The following is a 20,268-nucleotide window of genomic DNA, read 5'->3' as shown; positions in this document are numbered from 1 at the left end:
ATAATATCTATATAATAGGGATACCAGAAGGAGCAGAAGAGGACTAAGGGATAGAAAACCTGATTAAAAAAGTAATAATGGAAAACTTCCCTTATTTGATGAGAGAAAAAGTGACACAAGTCCAGGAAGCACAGAGGGTCCCAATCAAGAAGAACCCAAAGAGGCCCACTCCAAGATACATCATAATTAAAATGGCAAAACCCGAGAACCAAGATGGCAGCGTCGGTAGACATACTGCGCCTCCTCGCACAACCAGAACTGACAGAAAATCGAACGGCAAGGAAATAAAAAAATAAACATTCATCCAGACCGGTAGGAGGGGCGGAGACAGGCAGCCTGGGCTGAGATGACTCGAGTTGCCGTGGCGGGACTGAGACTGGCGGAGTGTGGGATGAATGGGGCAGGCAGTCTGACCACTAGCAGACCCTGCGGCCCCATGTTCGCACAGATAAACCGACAGGGCTGGACTCAGGGTGGCGGAGAACGGGGCAGGCAGAGCAGCGGGTAGCACCCCGTGGCCCCACATTCGCGCACAGATAAACCGGACAAACAGCGGGGAGCAAAGCAGACCATGTAACCCAGGGCTCCAGCACTGGGAAATAAAGCCTCAAACCTCTGATTGAAAACGCCCGTGGGGGTTGGGGCGGCAGCAGGAGAGACTCCCAGCCTCACAGGAGAGGTTGTTGGAGAGACCCACAAGGGCCTAGAGTGTGCACAAGCCCACCCACTCGGGAACCAGCACCAGAGGGGCCCAGTTTGATTGTGGGTAGCAGAGTGAAGGACTGAGGTCTGGTGGAGAGTGGAGTGGGCGCCATTGCTCCCTGTCGGCCCCTCCCCCACATACAGCGTCACAGCGCAGCCACCAGTGTTACCCTGCCCCAGGGAACACCTAAGGCTCCGCCCCTTAGAGTAACAGACACACCAAGGCAAAAAAAAAAAAAAAAAAAAAAAGGCCCAAATGACAGAACACTTCAAAGCTCCAGAAAAAATACAACTAAGCGAGGAAGAGATAGCCAACCTATCGGATGCACAGTTCAAAACACTGGTTATCAAGATGCTCACAGAATTGGTTGAATCTGTTCAAAAACCAGATGAAAAAATGAAGCCTATGCTAAGAAAAACAAAGGAAAATGTACAGGGAACCAATAGTGATGCAAAGGAAACTGGGACTCACATCAACGGTGTGGACCAGAAGGAAGAAAGAAACATCCAACCAGAAAAGAATGAAGAAACAAGAATTCAGAAAAATGAGGAGAGGCTTAGGAACTTCCAGGACATCTTGAAATGTTCCAACATCCAAATTATAGGGGTGCCAGAAGGAGAAGAGGAAGAACAAAAAATTGAAAACTTATTTGAACAAATAATGAAGGAGAACTTCCCTAATCTGGCAAAGGAAATAGACTTCCAGGAAGTCCAGGAAGCTCAGAGAGTCCCAAAGAAGCTGGACCCAAGGAGGAACACACCAAGGCACATCATCATTACATTCCCCAAGATTAAACAGAACGAGAGAATCTTAGAAGCAGCATGAGAAAAGGACACAGTTACCTACAAAGGGGTTCCCATAAGACTGTCAGCTAATTTCTCCAAAGAGACCTTGCAGGCAAGAAGGGGCTGGCAAGAAGTATTCCAAGTCATGAAAGGCAAGGACCTACTTCCAAGATTATTCTATCCAGCAAAGCTATCATTTAGAATGGAAGGGCAGATAAAGTGCTTCTCAGATAAGGCCAGGTTAAAGGAGTTCATCATCACCAAGCCCTTATTATATGAAATGTTAAAGGGAGTTACCTAAGAAAAAGAAGATCAAAAATATGAACACTAAAAATGACAGCAAACTCACAGTTATTAACGACCACACCTAAAACAAAAACAAGAGCAAACTAGGCAAACAACTAGAACAGGAACAGAACCATAGAGATGGAGATCACATGGAGGGTTGTCAACAGGGGAGTGGGAGGGGGAGAGAGGGGGGAAAGGTACAGAGAATAAGTAGCATAGATGATAGGTGGAAAATAGACAGGGGGAGGGTAAGAATAGTGTAGGAAACGTAGAAGCCAAAGAACTTATAAGTATGACCCATGGACATGAACTATTTGGGGGGGGGGGATGTGGGAGGGAGGGGGTGGGCAGGATGGAGTGGAGTGAGGGGGGGGGGAAATGGGACAACTGTAATAGCATAATCAATAAATATATTTTTTAAAAAAATATTTTAAAAAATGGGAAAAGACAAAGAGAGGGAGAAAGGCAGCAAGGGAGAAATACGAAGTAACATACAAGGGAGCACTGACAAGGCTAGCAGCTGACTTCTTAACAGAAACATTACAAGCCAGAGAGGGAATGGCAAGAAATAATCCAATTAATGAAAAACAAAGGCATGCAACCAAGACTACTCTACCCAGCAAAGCTGTCCTTTAAAATGGAAGGTGAAATAAAGAGTTTCCAAGACAAAAGAAAGCTAAAAGAATACCCCTCCTTCAAACCGGCATTGCAAGATATGCTAAGGGACTACTTTAAAAAGATGAAGAAAAAAAGTGAGAGAGAAGCACAGGTGCAAAGGGTGAAAATGGCAATGAATAAGTACCTATCAATAATAACCTTAAATGTAAATGGATTAAATGCCCCAATCAAAAGGCATAAGGTAGCTGAATGGATAAGAAAATATGAGCCACATATGTGCTGGATACAAGAGACCCACCTCACAAGAAAAGACCTACACAGACTGAAAGTGAAGGTCTGGAAAAAAATATTACAAGCAAATAGACAGGAAAAAAAAGCCATGGCACCAATACTTATATCAGACAAAACAGACTTCAAAACAAAGGCCATAAAAAGAGACCCAGAAGGATACTTCATAATACTCAAGGGAAGATTCCATCAGGAAGACATAAACATTGTAAACATATGCACCCAACATAGGAGCACCCAAATATATAAGGAAAATCTTGGAGGACTTCATGAAAGATATAGATAGCAACACACTTATACTAGGGGATTTTAATACCCCACTGTCAACAATAGATAGCTCTTCCAAAGAAAATATCAACAAGGATATTGTGACATTCTACAACACACTAGATCAAATGTACATAAGTGTGATATACAGACCCTTTCATCCCAAAGAAGCAAAATACACATTCTTTAAGAGGGGAGTTGGTAGGGGGATAATGGGGGAAAGAAAGGGAAGAGTCAATTCAAGGAACATTTATAAAGGACACATGGACAAAGATAATGGGAGGAGGATTCACTGTGGGATATGGTGGCATAGGTAGGGCAGTGGAGAGTAATGGGGAGAAAATGGGGACAACTTACTGAACAACAGTAAGAAAAGGAAATAATGATATAAAGCCTTTTTAAAAATTGTTTCTCTAGTCATTATTGAGTAGAGGGAACTAAAGTCACATGTACTAAATACATCAAAAATGAAAAGAAGCCATTCCTCATCCTTATTCACAGATGCAGCATAATACAAAAGTAATATTTTCAAAGACCTGAGTAAATATTATGTAATGTTAAGTGACAAAAAAAAAAAAAAAAAAACAAGTGAAAAATACTGATATACACTCATACGTGAACATAACCTGGAAGGAAGATTACCAAGTAGAAGTAGTAGTTTCTGGAATGAGATTAATTTTCTTAACGCTTTTAAAATATTCATATTTTACACATAACTCACTGGTTTACCACTATTATTTTACAGTAAGTCAAACCACATAAAACTGCATGTATTTAAAAATCAAAATAGTATATATAATGTCAATTTCATAAATTGAACTTAATAGATTTTATTAGCAGATTTTAAGGGCATTGCAGCTTTGTTCTTGGCTCCACCACTCAGTTCTTACCCTCTTGTACCTCAATTCCATTACATATAAAATAAGACTAATTGTAATAACCCACCTTACATGGTTGTGAGGATTAAATTAGGTAATGCATGTGAAATGCTTAAAGCAGTACATGGAGTATAGTATGTGCTGGGTAAACCTTAATTATTATATATTAATTACTTTCATTTTGAGAAAAAGTATGTTGTGAAAAAATCATCAGTGCTTTTAATAAGGAGTGAAGATACGGTTTATGCTAAGTAACTGATGATCATTGAATCATTTGTATTTGAGTTTAGAATTGATAATCTTATAACTGAACAAAATGGAGGTTTGACTGCCTGGCACAACAAAAGCCAAACTCATGAGCCCGGTGCTGGTGCAAAAGTAAAGAGGTTTTATTCAGGTGCCAAACAACCTGGGAGAATGATGGACTACTGCCTCAAAGACCATCTCTTTTCTAGTTCAAGCCCACCGTTCTTATAGGGATAGGGAGGGAAGCACATTTTTTTCCCTATTCAATAATCTTGCTAGCTTTTGGTGTGCTTAGGGGACCTATTCATTCAACTTTCAAGCTTTCAGTGCACTTGGGCCCTATCCATTCATATGTCTAGCTTTTGGTGGTGCTCAGTGTAACAACTTCCTCCTGCTTCCATCTTGGCCAGTGGGGGAGACTCTCTAGTGCTCCAACGGACTGTCTACACTCTACAGTAATAGCATCACACAGTTTCTGTGTACTTGGCCATTTTCTGTCCAACCTGACCTTTTTATCAGCTTCTCAGCATCTGTGTTAGTTCAGCAGCAAAATATACATTTTTCTCAAGTGTATGTGGAACATTCTGTTCTCAAAGATAGACCACGTTAGGACACAAAACAAGTCTTAATAAATTCAAGAAACTTAAAATCGTATCAAGCATCTTCTCTGACCACAATAGTATCAAACTAGAAATCAACAAAGATTTAAAAAACGAAAAACTTTCAAATACCTACAGGCTAAATAACATGTTACTAAACAATCACTTGTTAACAGGGAGATCAAGGAGGAATCAAAAGTTACCTGGAAACAAAATGAACACAAAATAACCCAAAATCTATGGGACACAGTGAAGGTAGTCCTGAGAGGGAAGTTCATAAATTACAGGCCTGCCTCAAAAAGCAAGAAAAATCTCACATAAACAATCTATTATAAACAAACACCAAAAAGAAATACAAAAGGAACAAAAAACAAAGCCCAGAGTTAAGTAGAAGGAAGGGGAAAATAAAGATCAGAGCAGAAACAAATAACATAGAGAAAAAAATTACAAAAGATCAATGAAACCAAGAGCTGGTTCCTTGAAAAGAAAAACAAGATAAATGAATGTTTAATCTGACTCATCAAGAAAAAAAGAGAGAGGACCCAAATAAACAATACCAGAAATGAAAGAGGAAAAGTTAAATGCTGACACCACAGAAATACAAAGGATTGTAAGAAAATACTATTAACAACTATATGCCAAAATATTGGACAACCTGAGTGAAAAGGATAAATTACTAGAAACATAGAATCTTCTAAAAACTGAATTAGGAAGAATCATAAAACCTAACTAGACCAATTACAACTAATGAAATAGAAGTAGTAAAAAAAAAAAAACAAAAAACAAACAAACAAAAAACCTCCCAGCAAACAAAAGTCCTGGACCTGATGGCTTCACAGGGGAATTTTACCAAATATTCAAAGAAAAACTAACATCTGTCCTTTGTAAACTATACTAAAAAATTTAAGAGGAGGGAAGACTTCCAGGCTATTTCTACAAGGCCAGCATTACTGTAAATCTAAAACCAGATAAGGACACTACAAAGAAAATTATAGGTCAATATCCCTGATGAACATAGATGCTAAAATCCTCAGCAAAATATTAGCAAACTGGATCTAGAAATACATTAAAAAGATAATACACCATGATCAAGTAGAATTTATTCTGGGGATGCAAGGTTAGTACAATACGCACAAATCAGTAAGTGCAATATATCACATAAACAAAATGAAGGATAAAAATCACATGATTATATCAATAGATGCCAAAGAAGCATTTGATAAAATACATCACCCAATTATGATAAAAACTTTCAGCAAAGTGGGAATAAAGGGAACGGAGCTCAACATAATAAAGGCCATATATAACAAAACTACAGCCAGTATTATACTCAATGGGCAAAAAAATACAAGCGTTTCCCCTAAGATCAGGAACGAGACAGGGATGTCAGCTTCCACCACTCTTATTCAACATAGTACTTGAAGTCCTAGCCACAGCAATTAGATAAGAAGAAAAATAAAAGCCATCCAAATTGGAAAGGAGGAAGTAAAACTCATTATTTGCAGATGACATGATAGTGTACACAGAAAAACCTAAAGACTCCACCAAAAAACTACTAGGTCTAATAAATGAATTTGGCATAGTAGCAGGATACAAAATTAATATTCAGAAGTCAGTGGATTTTTACTTACCAATAATGAACTATTAGAAAGAGAAATTGAGAAAACAATCCTATTTACTATTGCAACAACAACAAAAAATACAGTACCTAGGAATAAACTTAGCCAAGGAGATAAAAGAATTGTACGTGGAAGATTATAGGATACTAAAGAAAGGTATTGAAGAGGAAGATACAAACAAGTGGAAGCAATACCATGTTAATGGATTGGAAGAATTAATGTTAAAATGTCCACACTACCCAAAGCAATTTATAGATTCAGCGCAATTCCTATTGAAATACCAATGACATATTCCACAGATGTAGAACAAATACTCCAAAAATGTATATGGAGCAACAACAAAAAAATCCCAAATAGCTTCAGCGATCTTGAAAGAAGAACAAAGTTAGAGGGTTAACAATACCTGATATAAGACTATAATACAGGCTATTGTAATCAAAACAGCCTGATACTGGCATCAGAATAGACATATAGCTCTCTCTGCCAGTTCTTCTGCAAGGATGAAGACCATTCTCAGCAATCAGACTGTCCACATCCCTGAAAATGTTGACATCATTCTGAAGGGGTGCACAGTTATTGAGAAGGGCCCCGAGGCACCCTGCGGAAGGACTTCAGCCACATCAATGTAGAACTCAGTCTTCTTGGAAAGCAAACCAAGAGCCTCCAGGTTGACAAATAGTGAAGAAATAGAAAGGAACTGGCCACCATTCACACTATCTGCAGTCACATACAGAACATAATCAAGGGTGTTACCCTGGGCTTCTGCTACAAGGTGAGGTCTATGTACACTCACTTCCCCATCAATGTTGTTATTCAGCAGAATGTTTCTCGTCTTGAAATCAGAAATTTCATGGGTGAAAAATACATCCACAGAGTTCAGATGAGGTCAGGCGTTGCTTGTTCAGTATCTCAGGCCCAGACAGATGAGTTGATTCTGGAAGGAAATGACATTGAATTTGTATCAAATTCAGCTGCTTTAATTCAGCAAGCCACAACAATTTAAAAAAAGGATATCAGAGAATTTTGGTATCTGTGTTTCTGAGAAAAGAACAGTTCAGCAGACTGATGAATAAGATCTAAGTTGTCCAGCCATAGAAACAGCAAGGTGCTGAATGATTCCTCACACTAATTTGCAATATTCCTTACATTTATTTGTGTAATTTTAAAGATGCAATAAAAGCTGCATATTGAAAAAAAAAAAAGAACAGGCATATAGATCGATGGAACAGAACAGAGAGCTCAGAAATAAATTCCTTTATGGTCAATTACTTGACAAAGGAGGCAAGAGCATAGAATGGACCAAAGACAGTCTTTTCAATAAATGATGTTGGGAAAATTAGACAGATATGCCGAAAAATGAAACTAGACCACCAGCTTACACCATACACAAGAATAAACTCAAAATGGGTAAAAGACTTAAATGTAAGTCATGAAACCATAAAAATCATAGAAGAAAACATAGGCAGTATATAGGCTGATATATTTCCTCAGGCAAGAAAACCATTAACAAATGGGACTACATCAAATTAAAAAGTTTTTGCACAGCAAAAGAAACCATTCACAAAATGAAAAGGCAACCCACTGCATGAGAAAACATATTTGCTAATGATACATCTGATAAGGGGTCAGTTTCCAAAATGTATAAAGAACTTAATACAACTCAACACCAGGAAGACAATCCAATTTAAAAAATGGGCGAAGGACCTAAATGCACACTTCTCCAAAGAGTACATACAGATGGCCAACAGACCTATGAAAAAAATGCTTACCATCACAATGATCAGAGAGATACAAATTAAAATCACAATGAGATTTAACCTCACACCTGTCAGAATGGCTACCATCAATAAGTCAACAAACAAGTGCTGGTCAGGATACGGAGAAAAGGAAACCTCAAACACTGTTGGTGGGAATGCAGATTGGTGCAGCTACTGTGGAAAACAGTGTGGAGTTTTCTCAAAAAATTAAAAATGGATCTGCCTTATAACCTAGAAATCCCACATGGGAATATATTCTAAGAAACCCATAAACAGTAATTCAAAACAATGTATGCACTCCTATGTACATTGCAGGATTACTTATAATAGCCAAGATTTGGAAACAGCCCGAGTGCCCATCAGCAGGTGAGTGGATAAAAAAGTCCTGGTACAGTTACACAATGGAATACTAGTTGGCCATAAAAAATGGAAATCTTTTCTTTTGTGACAGCATGGATCTACCTGAAGATTGTTATGCTAAGTGAAATAAACCAGTCAGAGAAAGGCAAATAGCATATGATCTCACTTATACATGGAATCTAATGAACAAAATAAATGGACGAACAAAATGTAAATAGAGGCATGGTTATAGCAAACAGTTTGGAAGCCATCAGAGGGGAAGAGGATGGGGAACTGGATGGAAGAAGGTGAAGGGATTAAGCCATAAAACACATATGTATGTATATATAACACAAAGACATAGAAAACAGTGGTGATATCCAGAGTTAGATAGAGTGTGGGGGTAGGTGGAGGTGGGCAAAGGGGTGGGGAAATGGGATGGAAAGAGGCTTTGCTTGGATCAATGGGCATGTGATGCAGTTGCCAATAATGTTTTATTGATTTGTACACTTGAAACCTACATAGTTTTGTGAACCAGCGTCACCCCAATAAATTCAATAAAACATTTTTTAAAAAATCTGTGTTACTTCACTGGAGAATGTGACAGGTAATCAGAAATAAGAAAAAATGTTATACTTAAGGGAAAATGGTGTAGGAAGGTTAATTTATGGTTCACTTTCTACAACTAGTTAATGGTGAGGTTGATTAGAAATCTAAGTTCTTAGTGTTATTTCTGAATTATTGATTTTTTTTCAAATTTCATTTTTCCAGGATGATCCACATACTAATTTAGTGATTGAAGCTATAAAAAATGATCGCCTAAGGCAAATGGAACGTGAAAGGTAATATTTGGGGCACTTAATAATTAAAACCAGATAAAGTAGGTTAAATTTGTATGAAAGAGTTGAATGGGCACCTGATTATTTTATTCAAAACATGTTATATGCACTATATTTCTTGAATAGTCCTGTTTCATTATTAATGTACTTTACTGGGTTTTCTTCTCTTTTTCACAATAATCTCAGTGCTTATGTTGATTCCAGTTATTCTTACTCATTTACTATTTCTTTGTAACTCACTTTCTCTCTGCATTTGGTGCAGTAGTGGAATTTTTTTTTGTATTACCTTTATTTTTTAAATTATATCTTTATACATTTTTGTCCAGACTCCCAATTAAACTTCAACTTTTGTAGACAAAATTCTTTCTATTTCTTTTATTTCTTCCTTTCTCAAGAGATACCTAGTCTCTGCAAAGTATGTTTTGGAACTTTTCATATTTATTGAATATGCAACAGGTATATTAGTACTATATTACATGATATACAGGGCCCTTAGTTTCTTTTAAGTTGTGGTAAAATACACATAACTTAAAATTTACCATCTTAACCATGGTGCATAATTCTTCATAGTTCGGTAGTGTTAAGTGCATCCACAGTGATTTGTAACAAGAACTTCTTCATCTTCCCAAACTGAAACTCTGTACCCAATTAAAACTCTCAAGCATCCCCTTCCCAGTCCCTGGCACCCACCTTTCTATTTTGTGTCTATGAATTTGTCTGCTCTAATAACCCCATATAGGTAGAATCCCATTATTTGTCCTTTTGTGACTCATTATCATTTAGCATAATGTCCTCCAGGTTCATCCATGTTTTATCATGTGTCAGAATTTCCTTCCTTTTTAACTTTGAATGATACTTCATTAAATGTAGAGAGAGCCCTTAATCTTCAGGAAGTAGTTTAACATTAAAAATAAAATAGAGGCCCTGGCCAGGTAGCTTAGTTGATTAGAGCATCGTCCCAATAAGTCTAGGTTGCAGGTTCAATCTCCAGTCAGGGCACATACAAAAAGCAACTGATGAATGCATAAATAAGTAGAACAAATTGATCTCAATCTGTCTCTTTCTCTCCCTTCCTCTCTAAAAATCAATCAATCAAATAATAAAATGGAGACTTTTTCTAGGAACATAGAGTAGATGCACTTTCCCCTGCTCTTTCCAATAAGTCCAAATAAAAGCCCTGGAAATTATATGTAAAAATATATATATATATAAGGATGTCAGACTTCCAGCCAAGATGGAGGCATAGGTAGACATACTGTGCATCCTTGCACAACCAAGAGAAGGACAACTACAATCTAAAAACAAAAAACAACCCGAACTGACAGAAAATCGAACTGTATGGAAGTCTGACAACCAAGGAGATAAAGAAGAAACATTCATCCAGACCGATAGGAGGGGCAGAGACAGGCAGCTGGGCAGAGAGGACTCCCAGCATGGTGGCAGCTGGTGGACCCAGCGACGTGGCGGATTGTGGAGTGGGGCAGGCCAGGCTGCAGCTGACAGACCCCACAAAGTGGTGGGTGACAGACCCCGCGGCCCCACATTTGTGCATAGATAAACCGGGAGAAACAGCGGGGGAGTGAAGCAGACCACGCAACCAAGGGCTGCAGCGGGCGGAAATAAAGCCTCAAACCACTGACTGAAAACACCTGTGGGGGTTGAGGCGGCAGCCGGAGAAACTCCCAACCTTACAGGAGTGTCAGCTGGAGAGACCCACAGGGGCCCAGAACATACACAAATACCCCCACCAGGGAAGCAGCATCAGAAGGGCCCAATTTGATTGTGGGTAGCAGAGGGAGTGACTAAAATCTGGCAGAGAGTGGAGCAGGCACCATTGCTCCCTCTCAGCCCCTCCCCCACATACAGCATCACAGCACAGCGCTGTGGGTTACCCCGCCCCAGTGAACACCTAAGGTTCCACCCCTTTATATAACAGGCATGCCAAGACAAAAAAAAAAAAAAATGGCCCAAATGAAAGAACAGTTCAAAGCTCCAGAAAAAATACAACTAAGCGATGAAGAGATAGCCAACCTATCAGATGCATAGTTCAAAACACTGGTGATCAGGAAGCTCACAGAATTGGTTGAATTTCGTCACAAATTAGATGAAAAAATGAAGGCTATGCTAAGAGAAACAAAGGAAAATGTGCAGGGAACCAATAGTGATGTGAAGGAAACTGGAACTCAAATCAACGGTGTGGACCAGAAGGAAGAAAGAAGCATCCAACCAGAAAAGAATGAAGAAACAAGAATTCAGAAAAATGAGGAGAGGCTTAGGAACCTCCAGGACATCCTGAAACGTTCCAACATCCGAATTATAGGGGTGCCAGAAGGAGAAGAAGAAGAGCAACAAATTGAAAACTTATTTGAACAAATGGAGAACTTCCCTGATCTGGCAAAGGAAATAGACTTCCAGGAAGTCCAGGAAGCTCAGAGAGTCCCAAAGAAGCTGGACCCAAGGAGGAACACACCAAGGCACATCATCATTACATTACCCAAGATGAAACAGAAGAAGAGAATCTTAGAAGCAGCAAGAGAAAAGGACACACTTACCTACAAAGGAGTTCCCATAAGACTGTCAGCTGATTTCTCCAAAGAGACCTTACAGGCAAGAAGGGGCTGGCAAGAAGTATTCCAAGTCATGAAAGGCAAGGACCTACATCCAAGATTACTGTATCCAGCAAAGCTATTATTTAGAATGGAAGGGCAGATAAAGTGCTTCTCAGATAAGGTCAAGTTAAAGGAGTTCATCATCACCAAGCCCTTATTATATGAAATGTTAAAGGGAGTTACCTAAGAAAAAGAAGGTAAAAAATATGAACAGTAAAAATAACAGCAAACTCACAGTTATTAACAACCACACCTAAAACAAAAACAAAAGCAAACTAAGCCAATAACTAGAAGAGGAACAGAACCACAGAAATGGAGGTCACATGGAGGGTTATCAACAGGGGAGTGGGAGGGGGAGAGAGGGGGGAAAGGTACAGAGAATAAGTAGCATAAATGGTAGGTGGAAAATAGACAGGGGGAGGGTAACAATAGTGTAGGAAATGTAGAAGCCAAAGAACTTATATGTATGACCCATGGACATGAACTATAGGGGGGGAATGTGGGAGGGAGGGGGTGTGCAGGATGGAGTGTAGTGAAGGGGGGGAAATGGGACAACTGTAATAGCATAATCAATAAAATATATTAAAATATTCTATATATATATATATATATATATGGAGGAAGGTGGAGAGAAAAGGGAAGATCAAGAGACTCGGGACCTGCGGAACAACATGGCAGTGAGTTTCCCTCATGTTTCCCAGAGTTTAGCTGAAGAAGCTGGAAAGCAGAACATGCTCATGGGTACATTTAACAAGCAAAAAGCCTGCTTTCTTTAGCTAACAGACAAGGAAAGGGGTAGGCCAGCAAGACAGAACACTTTAAGACAAATACCACAGAAAGAAATACTGGCCCCACCCTTATACATGCCAGCAAACAGCAAGTGAGAGAGAGGCAGACCTCCACTCTCATAAGGCTATAAGGAGACACCCAGTACTCCAAAACGCCAAATAGGGAGCCATGACTTTAATCCCCAAAGGCCCTTCATGAGTCTTAGCACTCTGTGGTTTCAGCAGGCAACACATGGGGAGCCTGGAATCACCCCCACCCCCACCCCAAGTGATAAGGAGGCACTCTTCCCTTCTCACCTGGGTGGTGTCAGGAGAGATAGTGGAGAGTTAGGAATTTCATTATCAGCAGTGACAAGGCAACCCCACTGTGGTGTCAGTAGGGACCATGGTGGAAGCAGGAACTCACCCCATCTAGCAGAAACAATGACCATCTCCTACCTTGGGTGTCAAAGAGGACATGTAGGAAAACTGGACTTCTTTTAAATGGCAATAATGACGTGGTGTCTCTTCCCCTGCCAGAGCAATGTCAAAAAAGTCAGCCAAAACAAAAGACAAATAAAATTCAGTCTCATAATGCAAAATGTTCAAGTTTTGATTAAAAAATCGCTCATCATACAAAGATCTTAAATTGAACAAAAAGAGGCAATCGACAGATGCCTACATTGAGATGACACAGATGTTAGAATTATTTTTAAAGCAAATGTGTTTTTAAAAAAGCTTCAAGCCTGACTGGTGTCGCTCAGTGGATTGAATGCCAGCTTGTAAACCAGAGGGTTCAATTCCCAGTCAGGGCACATGCCTGGGTTGCCGGCCAGGTCCCCGATGCGGGGCACATGAGAGGCAACCACACATTGATGTTTCTCTCCCTCACTTCTCCCTCCCTTCTCTGTCTAAAAATAAATAAATAAAATCTTTTTAAAATTTTTTTAAAGCTTCAAGAAGCAATTATGAACATGCTTAAAATACATTAAAAATAGAAACCCTTAGAAAGCAATAGTTTCAATAAATAAATAGAAGTGATAAAGAAGAGCCAAAAGGAAATTTTAGAACTAAAAATTACAAAAACTGAAATAGAAAGCTCAGTGGATGGGCTCAACAGGAGAATGAAGGGGAGAGAGGAAAGATTCAGTGAAATAGAAGATAGAAGTTGGAAATTACCCAATCTGAACAACAGAGGGAAAATAGACCAAAAAAAAAAAAAGAATGGAGTCTCAGGAACTTCTGGGACTTTAACATAAGATCTAACATTTGTGTCATCTATGTCTGGGAAGGATAGGAAAAAGAGATTGGGCTAAAGAAATAATGGCTGGTAACTCCCCAAACTTGGCAAGAAAATATATTTACGATACAAGAAACTGAGTGAATTCCAAAGAGGATAAACCTGAGGAAATCATGTCAAGATATATCATGATTAGGCTTCTGAAAATTAAAGAACATGTCTTGAAATGAGGCAGAGAATAACATGTAATGGAAAAGTGATTAGAGTGACAGTGGAAAAGTCTTAAATCAGTAACCTAAACTCCCAGCTGAAGAACCTAGAAAAAGAAGAAAATTCAACAGAAAGGAAACAGAAGGAAAGAAATAGTAAAGAACAGAAATCATTGACATTGGAGATAGAAACCATAGATAACATCAATGAAATACTTCTAACACAAGCGACAAAAAAAGAAGACAGAAATTACCAATATCAGGAGCAAAACAGGGGCTCTCACTATTGACCCTGTAGACATCAAAAGGATAAGAAGGGGATACTAAAAACATCCCTATATACATAAACTTGACAACTTAGACTAAATAGACCACTTTGTTGAAAACAAAAGCTACCACAATGCACTTTACATGAAATAGAGCATTTAGGGCTCTTCAAATGCTCTACATGTTAGGGGAAATTGAATTTACAATTTAAATTTCCCAAGAAAGAAAGCTCCAGGCACAAAATGTTTTACTAGAAAATTCTATCGAATGTTTAAAGAAGAATTCACATCAGTTCTATATAATCTCTTCCAGAAAAAAATGGTTGATTTATAAAGCTAGTGTTACCCTGATATCAAAATAAAGCTGTATTCAAAGGAGGGTGGAAGAAAACTATAGACTAATATCTTATGAATAGAGATGCAAAAATCTTTAAGAAATACTAGTGAACTAAAATCCCATCAAAATATAAAGAAGATTATGTACCATGACCAAGTGGGATTTATTCTAGGAATACAAGATTGGTTTACCATCTAAAAATCAGTTAATACAATACAGGATATTAATAGAATGAAGGACAGAGACAGCATGATCATGTCAGTATAAACAAAAACAATTTGAAAAAAATTCAAAATGCTTTCATGATAAACAAACAAAAATGTCCTTAAAAGCTATGAGTAGAAAGGAAGTTCCTCAATCTGGTAACGGACGTCTGTGACAAACCCACAGTTTGACATCACACTTAATGGTGAAAGACTGAATACTTTTTGCCTCAGATTAGGATCAAGAGAAGGGTACCTATTCTTACCTGGTCTGTTCAACATGTGCTGGATATTCTAGCTATGGAAATTAGGCAAGAAAAGGGGATAAGATACATCCAGATTGGAAAGGAAGAAATGAAACTACCTCTGTTTACAGATCACGTGATCTTGAAAACAGAATATCCAACATGAAATTTTAGAATCTGCTAAAAAATGATTATCACTAATAAATGAGTTCAGCAAGGTTGCAGAGTAAGATATTAATACACAAAAATCAATAGTATACTATAGAAATATACTACACCAATGAACTATATGAAAATGAAAGTAACAATTATATTTACATAGCATAAAATAATTAGGAATAAGTATAACTAATGAAATGCAAAATTTACACTCTAAAAACTGTAACACATTTTTACATAAATGGAGTGACATTTATGTAAAAATGTCATTTATGACATTTATGAATCACATGTTAATGGATAGGCACATAATATTACTAAAATGGCAGTGTTCCTCATATAACTTAATAGATTCAATGCAATCACTATCATAATCCCATCAGTATTTTTTAAAGATTGTTTTTTATATTATTTATTTACTTTTATAGAGAAGGGAAGAGAGGGATAGGAACATCAATGTGTGGTTGCCTCTCACATGCCCCCTACTGGGGACCTGGCCTGCAACCCAGGCATGTGCCCTAGACTGGGAATTGACCTGTGACTCTTTGGTTTGAAGGCCAGCGCTCAATCCACTGAGTCACACTAGCCAGGCTGTTAGTATTTTTAAAGAAAGTGATAAGTTGATTCTAGAATTTATATAGAAATATAAGGGGATTCAGAATGGCCAAAACAATGTTGTAAAAGAAGACAAAGTTGGAGGGCTCAAACTATAAAAAACTAAATCTACAGCAATCAAGACAGTGTGGTAGTACTTAATCTAATAGCATAAAGATAGACGTACAAATCATTGGAATGGAATTGAGAATTCAGAAATAAAGTCTTACATTTATAGTCAATAAAGGTACCGATACAATTCCATGCGGGAAAAGATTGCTTTTTCAACAAATCATGTTGGGACAATAGATATCCTCATGCAAAAGAATGAAGCTGGACCTCTCTCTCACAACAAACACAAAAATTACTTCAGAATATGGTTGTGGACTTAAATTTAAGGTCTAGACCTATAAAATTCTTAGGGGAAAAACATAGAAGTAAATATTATTGGCCTTGTGTTAGGCAATGGCTTCTTAGATTTGACACCAAAAGAATACGAAAAGGAAAGAATAGGTGAATTGGACTTCATCAAAGTTAAAAAAAACTTTTGTTCTTCAAAGGATGTCATCAAGAAAGTGAAAAAACAATGCACAGAATGGTAGACAATGTTTGCAAGCCATGTATCCAAGAAGGGACTTATTTCTACAATATACAAAGACCTCTTCCAATTCAATAATTAAAAGTCCCAAACCCAATAAAAATGTACAAAGGATCTGAATATACATTTCTTCAAAATAGATATGCAAATGCCTAATAAGCACAATACAAGATGCTTAACTTCTATGCTCACTAGGGACATGCAAGTCAACCCCACCATGAGACACCACTTCACACCCACTAGTATGACTGTAATAAACAAGACCGGTGTAATAACAAGTATTGGTGAGGATGCAGAGAGGATGAAATATATTGATTTGGAATGTAAAATGGTACAGCCACTTTGGAAAACAGTATGGAAATTCCTCAAAAGATTAAACCAGCAATTTCTCTCCTAGGTGTGTACCCAAAGGAAATTAGAGCATATGGCCACACAATAATTATACACAAATATTTATGGCAGCATTATTCATAACAAATAAAAAGTGGAAACAGCCCAAGTGTTCACAACTGATGGATACATGATAGTCTATCTATACAATGGAATATTATTTAGCCATAAAAAAGAGTGAAATACTGATATGTGCTACAATACACATAAACCATGAAACATTATGATAAATGTCAATAAAAGAAGCCAGTCACAAAAGACCAACATTCTATGATTCTACTTATATGAATAAAAGGCATAGATGAGGCAAATCAATACACTTTTTTCTTAATGGCCATTTCCTTTCATGTAACAGACAGTGCAGGTTATGTAACGTCAGCTGCAGAGCCTTTTTCCTCTCCAGTGCCTCTTTCTTCCCTTAGTTTGTCAACATGTATCATAAACCAGAAGTGAACTGTTGACTCAGAAGGCAGTCGTGGCTTCCATTTCCTAGTCATGATATTCAGCCTGACTTGGAGATTTCTAGTATAGCTGTCCACCATTCAGTAGGCTTCACTGTATGTTAGCTTTGATAGATAATATTCACACTTAAATTAAAAAAAAATCCTCACCCAAGGTATTTCCTCATTGCTTTTAGAGAGGGAGGGAGAAGGAAGGAGGGAGTAAGGGAAGAAGGAAGAGAGAGAGAGAGATTTTGAAATACCAACGGGAGAAACATGGATTGGTTACCTTATTATATATGCCCAGACCAGGGAATAACCCACAACCTGGTTATGTGCTCTGACCTATAATTGAACCCACGACCTTTCAGTCTATGGAACAATGCTCCAACCAACTGAACCACACTGGGCAGGGCAACACTTAAATTAAAAAAAAAAATTTATACCATGTTTCTTTATAATTTTTGTTTGTTTGACATAGAAAAGCCATGGCAGAAAAATACATCATGACAGCTGCGAAACTCATTGCTCCTGTAATTGAGACATCTTTTGCTGTAGGATATGATTGGTAAGAGAAATTCACTATAACTGGATGGGTATGGTATTTTCTTTTCATAATGTATACTTCTGTTGGTTTAAAATTTTATCTAATATTATTTGCAAATTTTTCTCTTATTTTGTTGGTTGTCTTGTCACTTTGTGATAATCTCCTTTGCTATGCAGAAGCTTTTTAGTTTGATATAGTCCCACTTGTTTAGTTTTTGCTTGGTTCCTTCTAGGTATCGTATCCAAAAAGTCATTGCCAAAGCCAATGCGAAGGAACTTTTTCCCTTTTTTCCCCCTGGAAGGTTGATGGTTTTCATTTCTGATTTTATTTATTTGAGTCTAATGTGTTATTTTTTTTTACCCAGATAATCTATCTAAAAATTTATCTATCTTTACAAAAAACTAGCCTATTTTCATTGATCTTATCTATTGTTTTTCTAGTTTCTGTTTCATTTATTTCTTCTCTGGTCTTTGTGGTATTTTTCTTTGTTATTTCTTTCTGCTAACTTTGGGCTTAGTTTTTTGTTTTGTTTTGTTCTTTGTTTTACTTCCTTGAGGTGTAATGTTAGGTAGGTTTCTTTAATGATTTAATGTAGTTAAGTTCCTTTGGAACTGCCTTCGCTGCATCCCATAAGTTTTGGTATGTTATGTCTTCATTTTATTTGTTTTAGAATATTTTAAATTTTTTTTGATGTCCTCTTTGACCCATTCATTATTCAGGGATATGATTTGGGCAGGGGGTGTTGATTCCATCTTTACTGTGTATCAGACCTTAGATGATCAACACCAGTCAGTATCACAAGCCACTCACCTGCCATTCTTCTCTGTGTGAGCCATCTCTAGACTAAGTTTAGCCCTGGAATGTGATTTTTAATTTCCATATATTTGTGAATTTTTTAGTTTTCCTTTTGTTATTGATTCATAGTTCCATACCATTTGCTTAAGTCTACCCATTTGTACCCCCCCATTTGCTAAGGTTTGTTTTGTGGCAACACGTGATCTATCCTGGAGTATGTTGCATGTTCACTTGAGAAGAATGTGTATCCTACTGCTGTTGGATGAAAGATTCTGTATATGTCTGTTAGGTCAATTTGATCTAAGATATATGGTAGTTCAACTCCAATGTTTCCTTGTTGATTTTCTGTTTGGATAATTGATCCATTATTGAAAGTGGTATATAAATTCCCTATTATTATTGTATGGTTGTCTATTTCTCCCTGTAGATCTGTATTTGCTTAATATATTTTGGTGCTGTGATAGTAAAAACATATATATTTATGATTGTTATATCTTCTTGATGAATAGACCTTTTTGTTGTTAAATAATGACCTTCTTTATCTTTTGCTAAAGTTTTTGACTTAAAGTCTATTTTTTCTGATATAAAGTATAGTTACTTTGTGATTTTCTCTTATACATGGAATATCTTTTTCCATCCCTTCACTTTGAAGCTATGTGTGTTCTTAAAGCTGAACTGAGTCTCTTTTAGATATGATATAGTTAAGAATTTTTTTAAAATCCACTCAGACACTCTGTGCTTTTTGATTGGATAATTTAATCCATTTACACGTAAAGTAATTTTTGATAGGTAACAATATTGATAGGTTGCCCTGGCTGGTGTGGCTCAGTGGATTGAGTACCGGGTTGTGAACCAAAGGCTCACACATTCGATTCCCAGTCAGCGCACATGCCTAGGTGTGGGCCAAGTTCCCAGTAGGGGGTGTGTGAGAGGCAACCACACATTGATGTGTCTCTCCCTTTGTTTCTCCTTCCCTTCCCTTCTCTCTAAAAATAAATAAATAAAATATTTAAAAACATATTCATAGTTTAAGTAGTAATTATTTACAGATACTCATGTTATCTTACTGCATTCTGTCTCTTTTGTAGTTGCCTTATTCCTTCTTCCGCCTTTCTCTTTTGCTATCTTTGTGAATTGGTGATTTTATGTACTGGCATGGTTTCATTCCCTTCCCTCTTTTGTGTATCTACTGTAGGTTTTTGCTTACATAAAACATCTTACAAAAACAGTCTGTTTTTAGCTAATAGCAACTTCAACTGTATATAAAAAGTCTACCCATGTACACCCGCCTATAATTTTGTTTTTGATGTTACAATTTACCTCTTTTTATATTAGGTATTCATTAACAAATTATTATAATTACACTTATTTTTAACACTTTTGTCTTATAACTTTTATACTAGACTTAAGTGATTAACACCACTCTATCACAATATTAAAGTATTCTGAATTTTATTATATAGTTACCTTATCCAGTATGTTTTATATTTTCTTATGTTTGCATGTTACTAATTAGCATCTCTTGATTTATTCTGAAAAACTCCTTTCAGCGTTTCTTGTAAAGATAGTTCTGGTGATGATGAGTTCCCTCTGCTTTTGTTCATTTGGTTATAAGTCTCTCATTTCTGAAAGGCAACTATGAC

General features: G+C 37.3%; 1 protein-coding gene and 1 pseudogene across 3 annotated transcripts in view; both read left to right on the top strand.

The window, feature by feature from the left end:
• IFT88 (intraflagellar transport 88) overlaps positions 1 to 20,268 on the top strand; it is a 162,222-nt gene that overhangs the window by 50,051 nt on the left and 91,903 nt on the right. For 2 of the 3 annotated variants that reach the window (XM_053920673.2, XM_024580745.4), the window contains exons 13-14: positions 9,159 to 9,229; positions 17,765 to 17,851. In XM_053920673.2, the coding sequence (XP_053776648.1) occupies positions 9,159 to 9,229; positions 17,765 to 17,851 (158 nt within the window). The remainder of the gene's footprint in view (positions 1 to 9,158; positions 9,230 to 17,764; positions 17,852 to 20,268) is intronic. The other variant, XM_045188078.3, reaches the window with a different exon arrangement.
• Positions 4,099 to 8,703, top strand: LOC128780477 (large ribosomal subunit protein uL6-like; annotated as a pseudogene).

The sequence above is a fragment of the Desmodus rotundus genome, chromosome 3 (assembly GCF_022682495.2).
Source record: "Desmodus rotundus isolate HL8 chromosome 3, HLdesRot8A.1, whole genome shotgun sequence".
Lineage (NCBI taxonomy): Eukaryota > Metazoa > Chordata > Mammalia > Chiroptera > Phyllostomidae > Desmodus > Desmodus rotundus.
The sequence above is the reverse complement of the archived record's forward strand: the minus strand, read 5'-3'. Positions and strand labels throughout refer to the sequence as shown.